At 41.3% G+C, this 18,109-nt stretch overlaps 1 protein-coding gene across 1 annotated transcript; it reads right to left on the reverse strand.

Annotated features, from left to right (window-relative positions):
- Positions 1-13: 13 nt before the first annotated feature.
- On the reverse strand, positions 14-13,118 carry LOC131943793 (uncharacterized). Its single transcript, XM_059304072.1, has 14 exons — positions 12,808-13,118; positions 11,765-11,880; positions 10,992-11,118; positions 10,471-10,617; positions 8,695-10,140; positions 6,514-6,643; positions 5,937-6,209; positions 5,399-5,554; positions 4,959-5,059; positions 4,564-4,750; positions 3,964-4,167; positions 3,185-3,396; positions 2,005-2,098; positions 14-523 (listed from the first exon to the last, which is right to left on the reverse strand). Exons 1-14 carry the CDS (start codon positions 12,823-12,825, stop codon positions 66-68), a joined length of 3,669 nt encoding a protein of 1,222 aa, XP_059160055.1. The 5' UTR covers positions 12,826-13,118; the 3' UTR covers positions 14-65.
- Between the last annotated feature and the right edge of the window lie 4,991 nt (positions 13,119-18,109).

An 18,109-nucleotide genomic window follows, 5' to 3' on the forward strand; every position in this document is an offset into this window, starting at 1 on the left:
TTGTGAGATTTTTAAAATGTACGTTTTATGAAAAATATTTGACATTTTAATGTGAAAAAAGTTGGTTATTTCCCTTCTCTTTCTTGGACCCAAACTGGCACATTATCACCATGCACATATCTGGCCAGTCTCCTTAAAACCTGTTCAATCCGTCCAGCAGTCAGTCCGAGAATTTGAATGATAAGTGTGAACCCATAGAGGGCGCCACTGATGATGCCATAAATATTGAGTCTGGAAAGTGGTGAGTCCAAGCCCAAGTAGAAATAGGACAGGAACCCCAGCCACAGTGCATTCAAAAAAAGGAACCCTCCCAGCAGACGATTTCTCATCCTGCCAAGACCGAGCGCCAGCTCAGCTTTCTCCAGTCCTTTATTGACGTCCACCCCGAGGTGAGTGGAGGTCAAGGCCTCCCAGAACTTGTACTCCTCCTTGGCCTTGTCGTCCCCCTGGGACATGTCCAGCACCAGCGCTGAGATGATTTCCTGCAGCTCCGTCTGTGTGTCTGTACAGTCAGGACAAGAGCCTAGGGAAGGGGAAACTTCATTAGACACATAACATTACAACTGCTTGCTATACAAGAGCCTAGGGAAGGGGAAACTTCATTAGACACATAACATTACAACTGCTTGCTATACAAGATCCTAGAGAAGGGGAAACTTCATTAGACACATAACATTACAACTGCTTGCTATACAAGAGCCTAGGGAAGGGGAAACTTCATTAGACACATAACATTACAAATGCTTGCTATACAAGAGCCTAGAGAAGGGGAAACTTCATTAGACACATAACATTACAACTGCTTGCTATACAAGAGCCTAGAGAAGGGGAAACTTCATTAGACACATAACATTACAACTGCTTGCTATACAAGAGCCTAGAGAAGGGAAAACTTCATTAGACACATAACATTACAACTGCTGGTTATACAAGATCCTAGAGAAGGTAAAACTTCATTAGACACATAACATTACAACTGCTTGCTATACAAGAGCCTAGAGAAGGGGAACTTCATTAGACACATAACATTACAACTGCTTGCTATACAAGAGCCTAGAGAAGGGGAAACTTCATTAGACACATTACAACTGCTTGCTATACAAGAGCCTAGAGAAGGGGAAACTTCATTAGACACATAACATTACAACTGCTTGCTATACAAGATCCTAGAGAAGGGGAAACTTCATTAGACACTAACATTACAACTGCTTGCTATACAAGAGCCTAGAGAAGGGAAAACTTCATTAGACACTAACATTACAACTGCTTGCTATACAAGATCCTAGAGAAGGGGAAACTTCATTAGACACTAACATTACAACTGCTTGCTATACAAGATCCTAGAGAAGGGAAAACTTCATTAGACACTAACATTACAACTGCTTGCTATACAAGATTCTAGAGAAGGGGAAACTTCATTAGACACTAACATTACAACTGCTTGCTATACAAGATCCTAGAGAAGGGGAAACTTCATTAGACACATAACATTACAACTGCTTGCTATACAAGAGCCTAGAGAAGGGGAAACTTCATTAGACACATTACAACTGCTTGCTATACAAGAGCCTAGAGAAGGGGAACTTCATTAGACACATAACATTACAACTGCTTGCTATACAAGATCGTAGGGAAGGGGAAACTTCATTAGACACTAACATTACAACTGCTTGCTATACAAGATCCTAGAGAAGGGGAAACTTCATTAGATACTAACAAAACTACTGCTTGCTATACAAGATCCTAAAGAATGAAAACTTAATTTAACAGTAATGTCTTCTTTAACTTTAACTAAATAGTAATAGACAGAAGTGTCCAATAAATGCTTTGTCAAGTTCTACTGTTTGCCCGTAATTAAATTTTAATCCACAAATCTATCACCTTTTGGTACTCTAGAAACATAGAACCAATTAAATTGAAAGAAAACCCAATATCAAAAGCCTCATCTGACTGGCCAGGGTTTTAGTTTCTTGTTCTGACCAAAAACATTTTTAAGAGAACTACCTTGTTGGATGTTCTTTGACTTTGATTTCTTGATCCGTTTCCTGAACTTCTTTAAACTTGGCATACAGGAGAGTTTGGGAAGCTTGGCTTTGTTCTGGGATAAGAAAAGAAACAGTGAGAATACATATAAATTGTGTATATTAATAAAAAATGTTCTGAAATTGGCGTTATTGGGCATTGTGGACATAGAGGCACTTTTCCCTATAAAGTTGTAAGCAAAGGCAAAAAAAAATAAAAATAATTTTTTTTTTTAAAGAATCCAGTCTGATCTAGATTTAAAATAAAAAAGTAAAGCCACCCAATCGAACCTGGCGGTCCATGTGGCAGATGAAGTAGAGTTCACCTGTTTTTGTGACCCAGCCCTTAAACCTATTGAATCTCCGGTGCCACTACTCTGGTTTATGATGTTGTCACCTTTAACCCCCCCTCTCCACCCAGCCCTAAAACTTACCGAATCCCTGGTGCCCGAACTCTGCTCTATGATGTCACCCCCCCCCCCCCACCCACCCAGCCCTAAAACCTACCGAATCCCTGGTGCCCCAACTCTGGTCTATGATGTCACACCCCCCTCCCCCCAGTCCTAAAACCTACCGAATCCCTGGTGCCCCAACTCTGGTCTATGATGTCACCCCCCCCCCCCCTCCCCCCAGTCCTAAAACCTACCGAATCCCTGGTGCCCCAACTCTGGTCTATGATGTCACCCCCCCCCCCCTCCCCCCAGTCCTAAAACCTACCGAATCCCTGGTGCCCCAACTCTGGTCTATGATGTCACCCCCCAGCCCTAAAACCTACCGAATCCCTGGTGCCCCAACTCTGGTCTATGATGTCACCCCCCCCCCCTCCCCCCAGTCCTAAAACCTACCTAATCCCTGGTGCCCCAACTCTGGTCTATGATGCCCCCCCCCCCCCCCCAGCCCTAAAACCTACCGAATCCCTGGTCCACCAACTCTGGTCTATGATGTCACCCCCCCCCCCCCAGCCCTAAAACCTACCGAATCCCTGGTGCCCCAACTCTGGTCTATGATGTCACCCCCCCCCCCCAGCCCTAAAACCTACCGAATCCCTGGTCCCCCAACTCTGGTCTATGATGTCCCCCCCCCCACAGCCCTAAAACCTACCGAATCTCTAGTGCCCCGACTCTGGTCTATGTTGTCACCACCCCCCCCCCCCTAAAACCTACCGAATCCCTGGTGCCCCAACTCTGGTCTATGATGTTGGCTATGCTATAGATGGGCAGGAGGACGTGCATGGCTGGGAAGATGAAGAGGTAAGCGAAGCCGTAGATGATCTGGTAGCTCTCCCGGGGGTGCATCAGGGCGGCGTACACAAGACTGAGGGTCAACAGGAGGATGACGTAATGCTGTTGGTAGTGGAAGTGGCCAGCGTTGATTTCTGGGGACAAAATAGAGTTCATTAATTCACTGGGGGCAAAATGGAGTTTATCATTTTAATTGGGACAAAATGGTGTTCATCAATTCAGTGGGGACAAAATGGAGTTCATCAATTCACTGGGGAAAAAAATGTAGTTAATCATTTTAGTGGGGACAAAATAGAGTTTATCACTTCAATGATAGGTGTCGGTGTGGTCGGGTCGGTATAGCTCATGATTGGTAAACCGAAACCCCGGGAAAATGAGCCTCAATAGCTGGTTTTTTCTTAGATGGATAAAGGCTATGTGAGAAGATCCAAATAGAAAAGCAGGCTCAATACGGAGTCAACGGCGCATAACAAGTTGACACATACTGTTTAAGTGTAAGTGTGTTAGAAGATCCCAGCCAACAATACAAGTGAGAACGAAGAAGAATACTTTAATGATGGGGACAATTAGAGTTTGTTACTTTAATGATGGGGACAATTTGAGTTTGTTACTAAGTTAAAAAAAAGTATTTTACAAGTGACTACTATCTACCAATCTAACGGCCAATATAAAGTTAATTACTAATTAAAATAAAGACTGACCTTTGACCATCCCAGCGGTGATCTTGTACGAGCCATATATGGCCACAGACGAGAACATGCTACCGAACAGCACCATGAGCACGCTGGTGAGCAGTCCCTGAGTCCTGGCACTGGTGCACGTGCATATGAAGGCGTACAGGTAAACAATGGCAGCCATCGGGAGGGTCGTGTACACGTACGGGATATCAAAGACCAGTTCCAGACCTACACAGGGAGGCAAGATGTAGAGTCACGTGATTTGGATAAGCCGACCGGAAGTGGTGGGGAAGAATTGGGGTGGCTGGGAGGATTTGGGGAAAATGATCGCCTATGTGACCACCTATTTGTCTACATATATGACCACATATATGACATATATGTTCACCTATATGACCTCATATATGATCACCTACATGTCTACATATATGAACACCCATATGACCACCTATATGACCAAATATATGACCAAATATATGACCAAATATATGACCAAATATATGACCAAATTTATAACCAAATATATATATGACCACCTATATGACGAAATATATGACCACCTTTATGATCACTTATATGTCCCCCTATATGTTCCCCTATATGACCACATATGGCTCCACCTACCGGCAGTGATCATGACGATGGCAGTTCCTGGAGTGATGACATTGTTGAGGAACATGTTGACGAGATAGATGAGGTAAATTAGGCTGAAGCACTCGTTGTTGCGCACCAACCGGAACAAGTTTTGCACAACCAAAATGGCGTTCGCCATGTCGGAAAGTATCCATCTTCTTCGTTGTTTATAGTATTCCTGAAGCGATAGCAATTTTGATCAAATAAAATGTAATCAATTATTTGACGTATGAACTAACGCATACATACTTTGATATTTCTTAAAGAATAGTTTAGTTCGGTAACAAAATGCTATCAAACTTACGGATTAAACAGCATGGATACACTATTTTTGGGATTTTATATTGGGTTTATTACGATTTTTGGACTTCATAAGTATCGCATACCTCAAAAGTATCCGGGCAATAGGTCGTGTTGTCCGCAAAAGGTGAGTACCGCATTCTCCATCCGTTGATCATCATTAGAGTAGCCATCCATCGATCTTCACCTGTAAGTAGACTAGTAGGTTACATTCTGTACACTGTCTTTCAGGATAACATGATGTGTGTTATTTAACCCTCCACAACCCAATTGCAACACCTCACATACTACACGCTCCACCACACAACCAACCAACAGCATCCCCACATCTTACTTAAATCACCCATCATCCAACCTACTAAACCACACAACCTGCACAGTATGAAGTACATTAGGCTCTCCCGAAAAAAAAATAATTAAATCCACCTCCCCCCATCTAAAAGATTTAACATCCCCTCACACCTCGAAGAAAAATGTCTGAAAGAAACAGTGCACATGACGCCCCACAATCCACCCACCAACCTACCCGTATCTTTAACGTAGACTGTGAACGGCGTGCGGGTGGGGCTGGAGTACTTGCTCATGACGTCACGGATTGCGCTGGCCCTGTAGAGACTGAAGCAACCAGGACAACAGCTGACAGAGCCGATGATGTTTTGGGCGTTTTTGATCATCCAAAAATCTGGGGGGAAAGTAAACCAGAGCTAGATAGACAACAATACATCACCAACTAGTTGAAAAAGTACCACTTCCGGTTATCGGAATTCGCTCAAAAGTTGATACGGATCTACGATTTTGATAAAATACTTATATATGAAATTTCACCAGCCTAGCTGTAATGGTACTCAAGTTATCGTGTTTACACACGGACACACAGACACACAGACACACACACACACACACACACACACACACACACACAGACATACGGACAAGATTGCAAAATTATGTTTTTCCGTATCAGTGAGGTGTAAAACGTCGAGATTTGTAAAAATCTCGATTTTTTTTTGCACGATTACAATACTTTCTCTATACTACGTATATACGAGAAAGTAAAAACGTACCTTTAGCATACTCAAAGACCTGGTGCCATACAATGGAGCTACACTTTTGACCAATGGGATGTGTCCGGCCACAAGCGGCCCCTATTCGCTGGTCAGAGACACATAGGTCAAGCAGTTCCTTGATGGCGTCGGCCTTGAAGTCCATGTCTGCGTCTGTGGCCAGAATGAAGGTGTGGTCATCGTCCACGTAGGCCGACTCGCCCAGCACGACGTCCGTGTAGGGCGGCCTTGACAGGACCTCAATGGCGTCCTTAGTTACCACGAAGGTTTTGTCTATAGATAGTATATAAACATTAGTTGTAGCTTTAGTTAACAGGTAGATAGGACCATCATTGTAGGGTTATCATTAGAGCTCACATACGTATTAGATGTGGTTTTATAATAACATGAATACACACGTATCTTCAGTATTTAGCTTTGTAAACAAATGGTATTATTTCTTTTGAACTTTGAATTCACATTTTATTTTAGCTGGATAAGAATACTGAATCTAAAATTTGACAACATTAAAAACTGAGCAATTAATTAATCAATCAATGAACTTTGAATCAATAAAGAAATGTGAACGGGGACCCACCATGTATGGAGACGGTGCTGCTCTCGTCCGACTGGTACCCTCTGTTGATGTACGCCCCTGGGGCGGGCTCTCGGCATTTCTCGTCGGGCAATGACTCGAGGTCCGAGCTCTCTTTGCTGTGACCAGTCACCTGGAACAGTCACGTGATCATTTGTTGACATGTTGACAAATGTATGACAGGCAACACTGCCTATGATCTTTTCTATTCTTATTTAATGCATTATATGAAGTAGTGGATAAACCTAAATCTAAATGTATTTTTATTAAATGAGTACACAGTCTGATACAAATAGAATCATTGAATGGTATGTAACGTTTTTTTTTGCTGATGTAGGTACTCAACGTGAATGTTTTTATTTTAGTGTTGTAAAGTTGGTTTAGACAAGTCGTGTAAACAGATTTTTTGTAGCAATGTTGGAGCCTGCTTCAGCCCGTGGGGAAGGGATTTTAGCGTCTGTGTGCCGGATAGGCTTAGCTGTGACTACAACAACGTGTTTACTTTCTGTTTATTTAACACATATCAGCACGTCGGCAGGCTGACACATAGAGATAAACACACACAGACAAAAACACACACACTTACACATCAATACACACAGCCTTGTCCACAAAAAACGAAAACAATTTGTTTTCGAGATTTTTCTGATGGCGGTCGTCGCTAGGGACAGATTACTCTTTGAACCCTAGTTATCTCCCTATATTTACTTTCCTAGTTTCCTCCCTTCATTTGCTGAAGATCAAAGGAGCGTAACAAGATAGCCTTTTGGTCAACAACGTTCCTAACAACCAAACTATAGCCTGTGACTTCTACTAATGATGCTTCGGTTTAACTCATTACATATTTCACAGATCATTATGGCATTCTAATTTTTTTATGGCAAAAGTTATGTATATGTGTACATAGACCTTGATGCAAGAACATACAGATAAACTGACATAGATCTAAATGTTATCTAAGACACTGACAAAATTTATGGATGTGATTTGACCTGAAAGCCAGGTGTATGACGTTATTTATGGATGTGATTTTACCTGAGATCCAGGCGTATGACGTTATTTATGGATATGATTTTACCTGAAACCCATGTGTATGACGTTATTTATGGATATGATTTTACCTGATATCCAGGTGTATGACGTTATTTATGGATATGATTTTACCTGAAACCCATGTGTATGACGTTATTTATGGATATGATTTTACCTGAAACCCATGTGTATGACGTTATTTATGGATATGGTTTTACCTGAAACCCATGTGTATGACGTTATTTATGGATATGATTTTACCTGAAACCCATGTGTATGACGTTATTTATGGATATGATTTTACCTGAAACCCATGTGTATGACGTTATTTATGGATATGATTTTACCTGATATCCAGGTGTATGACGTTATTTATGGATATGATTTTACCTGAAACCCATGTGTATGACGTTATTTATGGATATGATTTTACCTGATATCCAGGTGTATGACGTTATTTATGGATATGATTTTACCTGAAACCCATGTGTATGACGTTATTTATGGATATGATTTTACCTGAAACCCATGTGTATGACGTTATTTATGGATATGGTTTTACCTGAAACCCATGTGTATGACGTTATTTACGGATATGATTTTACCTGAAACCCATGTGTATGACGTTATTTATGGATATGATTTTACCTGATATCCAGGTGTATGACGTTATTTATGGATATGATTTTACCTGAAACCCATGTGTATGACGTTATTTATGGATATGATTTTACCTGAAACCCATGTGTATGACGTTATTTATGGATATGGTTTTACCTGAAACCCATGTGTATGACGTTATTTACGGATATGATTTTACCTGAAACCCATGTGTATGACGTTATTTATGGATATGATTTTACCTGAAACCCATGTGTATGACGTTATTTATGGATATGATCCAGGTGTACGACGTTATTTATAGACGTGAGTTTACCTGAGATCCAGGCGTATGACGTTATTTACGGATATGATTTTACCTGTGACCCTGGTGTATGACGTTATTTATGGATATGATTTTACCTGAAACCCATGTGTATGACGTTATTTATGGATATGATTTTACCTGAGATCCAGGTGTATGACGTTATTTATGGATATGTGTTTACCTGAGACCGAGGTGTATGACGCTATTTATAGATATGGTTTTACCTGAGATCCAGATTCGCTACTGGGTGGTGTCGAGTCGTCCACTGACGTACAAGCCTTGTCCAGGATCCTGAACTCCGCCAGGGTGGGGTAACCCACGCTCGTGATCTGCCTCAGCATGAACTCCTCGTTCTCGCTGGTACACTTAGCGTCCCCACCCTCCAGCACGGCTTTGGACAGGGACGTGACCGTCATGCCCGACAGCGTCCCCGTGGTGAAGATCTTCACATTCTCGCTGTCGTTCTTCCACAGAACTTTCCGGAACCTCATGACGTAGTTGATGTACATGGCCTGGCTCCAGCGTTTCTTGGACTTGACCTTGGCCGGGTCCTTGAGGTGAACGAAGAGCGGGAGACCACTCGGGAGCTGGCAGAAGATCTGCAGGCCGTAAGGAGTTCCCCAGCATTTGGCGCGGTCAAGCGAGACCCCGCCTTTGCTAACCAACAGCGCTAGAAACTGGAGAGCGAATTCATTGAGAGTCACACCAGTACAGCCGTTGTCCATGAAGATGTTGCTCTCAAAGTGAATATCTTTCAGAAGCGGATCTGACGAGATTTTCATTAAACTCAGCAGCAGACGCTCCATCTCGTAGTCTGCTTCTCTGTACATAGTAGTGCAGATGTAGATTCTATTTTTAGCCTTTGGAGCGAAACTGTCTGTTTCGTAAGTCAATTTAGGATCGTATCCTAGCAACCATTTTTGGTCGGTGAAAATCGGGTTCCAGCCGTAATTTTTGAATAAAATTTTGTACGGGGTGAGCAGATGCCTTGGTCTGCGCAGGAAACTGGAAGAGTTCAAAATATAAGGCCAAGCCCAGGCCCATCCCAAAATAGATGCGCTGATTAAATATGGCGAAAAGGCGCCGAAAAAACTGGTTTCGTCAATAGCGTAGATGGACGGTGCTATATAGACACACAAAACTAGGGTGGTTACCATAGAGAGAAGGGAGGGGATGACCATCCCGAACAGGGGTTGGCACAGGGCGAGAGACACGTAGGATAAACCCAACCCGACGAGGCTGGTCGAAAAATGGACAACCAGCGGTAGGAGGATGTCCGGCTTTTGCAGGACAACAAACCCTTGCAGGTACCTGGCCAGGAGATGGTCGGCCTGAGACACGTCACTCCGGAAGTACATTTCTACTAAAATGAAGAAGACGATGGCCATGACCTTGACCACGCCGTAGAGCAGACGGAACCGTTTGTGACACAGCGGGTTGATGCCGGTGGGGTCGAGAATGTGACCTTGAAGATCTGGGCTCCAGATGATTCCAAGGAGGGCCGGGATGACGGCCAGGCTGAGTGACGTGGCCACGTCTGCTAGACCCATGACGTAGAGGAAGCAGGCGACAGCAGGCGACACCAGGGTACACAGGACTGACGTTGTGATCCTGGCGCCGATACAGAGAAATGATCGGTCGTCTGCTGATCTACCCTCTTTGGGATTCCCCTGTAGAGTGACGTCGTAAAACATTAATCGTTAGTGAAAATCGCTTGGTTTTTACCATCGGACGCGAACATCAATATACTTTGAATTAAAGTAAATAGAATTTAAAAAAAAGATTAGTAAATATGATCAGTAAATATGATACATTGAATAACTAAGGAAATGAAAGACACTCATTGAATAACTAAGTGGATAAAGAATAATTTTATTTTTACAAAAAAAAAAAACAACATACTTTCGATAAGTTTCGATAATTTACTTTTTGATTTATACATGAGGATCATAGCGGAAGTGTTGAACATTAATTCAGTTAATGATTGATAAAACAGCTACCTTGTTGTTGTTGAGGGATGTTATCACCGAAGAGATGGAGAGGACACCATGGGTGGCCGGAAGGGCAACGAACACCGGAAGTAACGCCATCACTCGCGTGCTGAACAGAACGACACACACGGCCTCGACAATGCCGGCAAAAACACCCTGAAAATAATTATTTTTCGACTATTATAAGACCAAAAAAAAGACAGACAAAGATAATAAACATAATGAAAAAATAATTATTTCTATTAGCTTTTTCTAGGGAAACAAATTGATGCGCTATTTAAGTTAAACGATATTTCAATCAACTATATTGAGATTGATCTGCATGTAGTGAGTAATGTAAGTACTCACCAGAACTGACACGGTAAAGTCTTACATGCACGTAATGAGTAATGTAAGTACTCACCAGAACCAAGCTTGTAGTGGACGACAGGGAAAAGTCTTGACATGCATGCCGTGAGTAATGTAAGTACTCACCAGAACTGACACGGTAAAGTCTTGACATGCATGTCGTGAGTAATGTAAGTACTCACCAGAACCAAGCTTGTAGTGGACGGCAGGGAAAAGTCGCTGGACTTGGTGAGAAACGGCGTGTTCCAGAGAAGCAGGAACACGGCAAACAGGTAGGGCGTGGCCAGTAGCACCGTGATCACAGCGTACCTGGGAGAAATACAACTTATGTTGGACAACTTTCGTTTAAATACAACTTACGGTAGGCATACAGCGTTTTGGTGGGTGTACAACTTTTGGTGGGCATACAACTTTTGGTGGGCATACAACGTTTGGTGGGCATACAACTTTTGGTGGGCTTACAAATTTTGTCTGAATACAACTTTTGGTGGGCATACAACTTTTGGTGGGCATACAACTTTAGTCTGAATACAACTTTTGGTGGGCATTCAACTTTTGGTGGGCATACAACTTTTGGTGGGCAACTTTTGTTGATCATCCACGTTTTGCTGGGTGTACAACTTTTGGTGGGCATACAACTTTTGGTGGGCATACAACTTTTGGTGGGCATACAACTTTTGGTGGGCATACAACTTTTGGTGGGCATACAACTTTTGGTGGGCATACAACTTTTGGTGGGCATACAACTTTTGGTGGGCATACAACTTTTGGTGGGCATACAACTTTTGTTGAACATACAACTTTTGTTGGGCATACAACTTTTGTTGAACATACAACTTTCGGTGGGAATACAACATTCTGTTGATCACATGTACACGTGACCTTAGTACATGTGACGTGAGTACATATGGCGTGTGTACACGTGTACACGTGTACATGTGACGTGTGTACATACCCCGCCTCCAGTGTGACGTCAGGCTGCAGGACTTGACGTAAAGTGACTACCAGCGCCGTCTTCTGGACGGTCATCAGACAAAGGGCGATAACAAACAGGCAGCAGGCCAGCACACACTAGGGGAGATAACATATGTGTTAGAGGACATTTTGTAGCAGACGTGTGTTAGAGGACATTTTGTAGTAGACGTGTGTTAGAGGACATTTCGTAGCAGACGTGTGTTAGAGGACATTTTGTAGTAGACGTGTGTTAGAGGACATTTCGTAGCAGACGTGTGTTAGAGGACATTTTGTAGCAGACGTGTGTTAGGGGACATTTTGTAGCAGACGTGTGTTAGAGGACATTTTGTAGCAGACGTGTGTTAGGGGACATTTCGTAGCAGACGTGTGTTAGGGGACAGTGGCTAACATGAATGTACTAGAGGGGCAGAGTATGATATTATGGTGAGAAAGGGACGGCGTGGTCACCGTAAGGTGGTATAATAGTAACTCCAAAAGATCGGAGTTCGGACCCCTGACAGATTAGGCTGGATAGCTGAGGACAGCAACCCATCTGGGAGAGAAAACTCCAATATCAAACAAATACTAGCTTATAGTTTGTTCCTGGATGGACAAAGGAAGCAAATCTAGAAAGAAAAGCAGAGGCCATTTGGCACATAACATATTGACAGGCACAACTCTGCTGGGGAAAATTTTCTTCTAATTTTATAAGAACAAAGAAGAAGAAATGTTGAGAAGATGAATGATATACACGATGTATTACACAGAAAGATGAATGATATATCAGATGCATTACACACAAAATGAATGGTATATCAGATGCATTACACAAAAAGATGAATGATATAGGCCTACATGATGTATTACACACAAACAGATGAATGATATACAAGATATATCACACAAAAAATGAATGATATACAAGATGTATCACACAAAAAGATGAATGAAATACAAGATATATTACACACAAATGAATGACATACAAGCTGTATCAGACAAAGAGATGGAGAGAAAAGTTGAAACAAGTACACGAGTACCTACCTTGGCTAGACTGGCCATGGTCAGACAATCTGTTCACGTGACTACAACTTTGATCACGTGACTACAACTTTGATCTGAAGGTCAGCTCAACTCTAACAACATCTTGAAAAGAACACAAACACTAGATGGCAGCACAACACTCGTTTTCCGATACTTTATTCACGGAAAAAACAATTCAACACGAGTCACCATCGTTGGGGAAAGTAGTGTTGTCGTAGGCATACAGTGAGCCCTAGCGCACGACAGTTGGAAAGTAGAGTTGTTGTCGTGCACATACAGTGAGCCCAAGCCCACGACAGTTGGAAAGTAGAGTTGTTGTCGTGCACATACAGTGAGCCCAAGCCCACGACAGTTGGAAAGTAGAGTTGTTGTCGTGCGCATACAGTAAGCCCTAGCCCTCGACAGTTTAAAACATTAACCTGTTGATGAGGCAGGATTGAGCAGCAAACACAATTACCTCCCTTTAATCCAAGTTTTGCTAATGTGAATGTCAACTTACGGTCGGCGTTTTCGTTTAAATATTGGCTTTAAAAATGTGCTTGCTAATAAGGGAAGTAACCCTAGAAATATGAGCTAAGTCAGTGGTCGGAAATCCGCAGGTTCGCAGTTGTTAACTCCCCTTGAGACTCGCCGAAAAGGGAAGCTAAGCGTGATCAAACAAGGCGCCGCAGTCTTGAAACAGAATCTTCTTATGTTTTTGGACGGTCGTAAGCTTGCTTGACCTGACGACATTTCGGATTGTGTGGACCCCGCGTCTGAACCCTGGATCAGCAGGTAGGAGAAGATTTGGGGGCCGGGGAAGATTTTGGGGGTTAGGGAGGTCGGTGACTGCGCGTAAACTCAGGTGTAACTATGTAGCAGACGACAGACTGGTCTTTACGCGGCGGGTAGCAGACGGGGAGACAGTGGGAGTGCGCATGGGTTAGCACGTGATCGCGTGAGGACGTGACGACATGTAGTGACGTCAGCACGCCCGGAATACAAATAGCTAAATGCCTTGGTAAACAAGGATAATTATGAATGTATGAACAAGATACAAGGATAAGTGTGAGTGTATGAACTAGATACAAGGATAAGTGTGAGTGTATGAACAAGTTATAAGGATAATTACGAGTGTATGAACAAGATAGAAGGATAATTATGAGTTTATGAACAAGATAGAAGGATAATTACGAGTGTATGAACAAGATAGAAGGATAATTATGAGTTTATGAACAAGATAGAAGGATAATTACGAGTGTATGAACAAGATAGAAGGATAATTATGAGTTTATGAACAAGATAGAAGGATAATTACGAGTGTATGAACAAGATAAAAGGATAATTATGAGTGTATGAACAAGATAGAAGGATAATTATGAGTGTATGGACCAGATACAAGGATAAGTGTGAGTGTATGAACAAGATACAAGGATAATTATGAGTGTATGGACCAGATACAAGGATAAGTGTGAGTGTATGAACAAGATACAAGGATAAGTGTGGGTGTATGAACAAGTTATAAGGATAATTATGAGTTTATGAACAAGATAGAAGGATAATTACGAGTGTATGAACAAGATAGAAGGATAATTATGAGTTTATTAACAAGATACAAGGATAAGTGTGAGTGTATGAACAAGATACAAGGATAAGTGTGAGTGTATGAACAAGTTATAAGGATAAATATGAGTGTATGAACAAGATAGAAGGATAATTACGAGTGTATGAACAAGATAGAAGGATAATTATGAGTTTATGAACAAGATAGAAGGATAATTACGAGTGTATGAACAAGATAGAAGGATAATTATGAGTTTATGAACAAGATAGAAGGATAATTATGAGTTTATGAACAAGATAGAAGGATAATTACGAGTGTATGAACAAGATAGAAGGATAATTATGAGTTTATGAACAAGATAGAAGGATAATTACGAGTGTATGAACAAGATAGAAGGATAATTACGAGTGTATGAACAAGATAGAAGGATAATTATGAGTGTATGAACAAGATACAAGGATAAGTGTGAGTGTATGAACAAGATAAAAGGATAATTATGAGTGTATGGACCAGATACAAGAATCAGTATGAATGTATGGACCTGGTATGTGACACTTTGAGCAGGTAAGATCAGGTAGGAGCTGAAGACATTGCCCGCTCGCTATGTGAAGTATGTTATGAACATGAAGGTTGTTGTAGATTTATGTTGGTAGATCATCAGAATTGCTATAGATTTATGATAGTATCTAATATATAAAGCTCAGTTCTGTATGTAATGCATTTGTATGTCGTTGGAAGTGTACGAATTTAAAAGTTAGAAAATTATCGTGCGCATTTGTCTAAATTTATGAGCTAAAATATTACCATTGAAAGTGTTGGGAAATAATTTTCATTTTTCAAATTATAGTAATAATTGTCGGCATGTTCATTAAACACAAGTTTTAAAAATATATCATCTTTTACAAAAATTACTTCCCTTTGATAAATTAGGAAAAACACAATTACTTCCCTTTATAAAACATTGCATTTTGTGGAAAAGTATTTACTTTTTAATTACTTTGTTTTGGTGTTGGGAAAAAAAATAATTACATAATTAGCGGGGATTGATCAAGTGCAAATGTTGTAGGTATTTTACGGATAAGCTTGGAGTATTAAAATTGTTCATCAAATTGAAACAGGCGCGTTCGTTTAAGTGAGTGCAAAAGACTATGAATAAGTTGGGGTACTATAGTCGTTCATTAAGCTAAAACAGGTGATTCCGCCCCGGGCGTTTATGTTCGCGTTAGTGTTTTCTTTGTGTTTAGGTGGGTTTGCGTTAGTGGTTGCGTTTTGATTTGGTTCGTTTTTGTTCTTTCTTTTTTCGTTTTTGTTTGTGTTTCTTTGTTTGGGTTTGTATTTGTGTTTTTGGTTGGTTTTGCGTTTGGATTTGGTTTGTTTTCGTTTGCTTTTTCGTTGTTTTTTTTTTGTTGGTATTGGTGTTTGTGGTTGGGTTTGTTGTTAGGTTTTTGTTTTCGTTTGCTTTTTTGTTTGTTTTTTCTTTGTGTTTGTATTGGTGTTTGTGGTTGTGGTTGGGTTTGTTGTTAGGCTTTTGTTTTCGTTTGTATTTGTAATTGTGTTAGCGTTATGTTTGCGTTTTGTTGTTTTGGTTTTGGTTGGTTGTGGTTTGGGTGGGCAATGCCGGGTTTATGATGATTACTAAACACACAGGTAATGGTCTTTAACAGAAAGGTTTTTAACAGAAGCCAGAGCAGGGCCTGGCCGGGACGGCTAGTATCATTATAATTATAAATACAATTTTGTGAAACATAAATGCTGTTTTTGTGTGTAAAACAATTAATGTTAGAAGATAATTTGTGTGATGCAGTGAACATAAGGCTATCGTGAAATTTATGGTGCAGAAATACTGTGCCTCTTGTTGGTAAAACTGTAAATGTATTTTTTATGTCGTGTGTTTGTAACACGCTAGGAAAATATAGTTACTTGAAATTTTTAAAAAAATTCACTTGCATTTTTTCAGTCGGCCACATTCAAATTTGAGTAGATTCCATGTAGTGACACGTCACATTGTCCCTTGAACGTCCGCGCAAAATCTATATCGGGAAGTGTCAGGGTCGCCCGCGCGGCTTCGCAAACTTTCAGTTAGCGAGCTTACGTCATCCGTCAAGTTACCGAACGTAAATCTCAACAGCGCCGAGAACCGTCACAAGAAGATGTCTTCCGAGTCCGTGGTCTCAGACAACGCCGAGGCCGAGTGCAAGAAAGCCGTCACTCAACTAGACCAGGTGTTTCACGCCATCCGGGCGCTAGGCGACCGCAATGGGTCATCACGTGACGAGATCGTGGACTTCCTCGTGTCCAGGGACCTCATGCACCACAAAATCGCCAAGGCCTTGGTCTCCAAGGCTCTGTACAGGGGCATGGACTTAGGTCTAATCAAGAAGCCTAGAGGATCCAACCTCTACCAGGTTACGACTACAAAGATCAGCGCACGGATGCGCCACTCGCACCCCCACTCGCACTCGCACTCCCGATCTCACCGGAAGAGCAGCAGCCGCGACAAGAAGCGCCACACCAGACGGAAGTCAGACAGCCGGAAGAAGAGAGGTCGCAGCCACAGGTAACTCCGTGTCAACAAATCTTCAGCGCATTTGAAGAATAATTTTTAATTTAAAGGTCCTTTTAAGGACCAGCTATTGTTTTAACCTCGTAACGGTTTGGTTCAAATACAAAACTTTTTTAAATTCTTGAAACTATCCACATCCCCTTTCCCTCAATGAAAACTTGTAAATCTTGAAACTAATATCCCCAATCCCTTTTACTTAATGAAAACTTCAAATGATCAAGTCGTAAAACTAATATCTCCAAACCCTTTTCATCAATGAAACTAAAAACTAACTTGAAACTAATATCTCCAACCCCCATCCCTTATTTTGGCTTCAAATCATTAAATCTTGAAACTAATATCCCAAACCCCTTTCATCAAGGAAAACTTTAAAATCTTTAAAATCCCCAACCCTTTCCTTAAAGATAATTTTAAATCTTGAAACTTTAAATCTTTAAACTAATATCCCAAACCCCTTTCATCGAGGAAAACTTTTAAATCTTGAAACTAATATCCCCAAACCTTTCCTTAAAAAAACTTTTAAATCTTGAAACTTTAAATCTTTAAACTAATATCCCAAACCCCTTTCATCAAGGAAAACTTTTAAATCTTGAAACTAATATCCCCAACCCCTTTCCTCATTGAGAAATTCTCAACATTTTCCTTCAACAGATTTTTCTGATTTGTGACCCTTTTATTATTGCCCTTTCCATAGAAGGCCATTGTTTTGTTGCCCTTTCCATAGAAGGCCATTGTTTTGTTGCCCTTTCCATTGAAGGCCATTGTTTTGTTGCCCTTTCCATTGAAGGCCATTGTTTTGTTGCCCTTTCCATAGAAGGCCATTGTTTTGTTGCCCTTTCCATAGAAGGCCATTGTTTTGTTGCCCTTTCCATAGAAGGCCATTGTTTTGTTGCCCTTTCCATAGGGGGGCATTGTTTTGTTGCCCTTTCCATAGAAGGCCATTGTTTTGTTGCCCTTTCCATAGAGGGCCATTGTTTTGTTGCCCTTTCCATAGAAGGCCATTGTTTTGTTGCCCTTTCCATAGAAGGCCATTGTTTTGTTGCCCTTTCCATAGAGGGCCATTGTTTTGTTGCCCTTTCCATAGAAGGCCATTGTTTTGTTGCCCTTTCCATAGAAGGCCATTGTTTTGTTGCCTAAGTGAGGCCCATCCATCACTGGCCCATATGATAGGGGACAGATACCTCACTCAACTGATA

Source organism: Physella acuta, unplaced genomic scaffold, assembly GCF_028476545.2.
Source record: "Physella acuta isolate Inbredline_101_S28 unplaced genomic scaffold, ASM2847654v3 ptg000466l, whole genome shotgun sequence".
Classification (NCBI taxonomy): Eukaryota; Metazoa; Mollusca; class Gastropoda; family Physidae; genus Physella; species Physella acuta.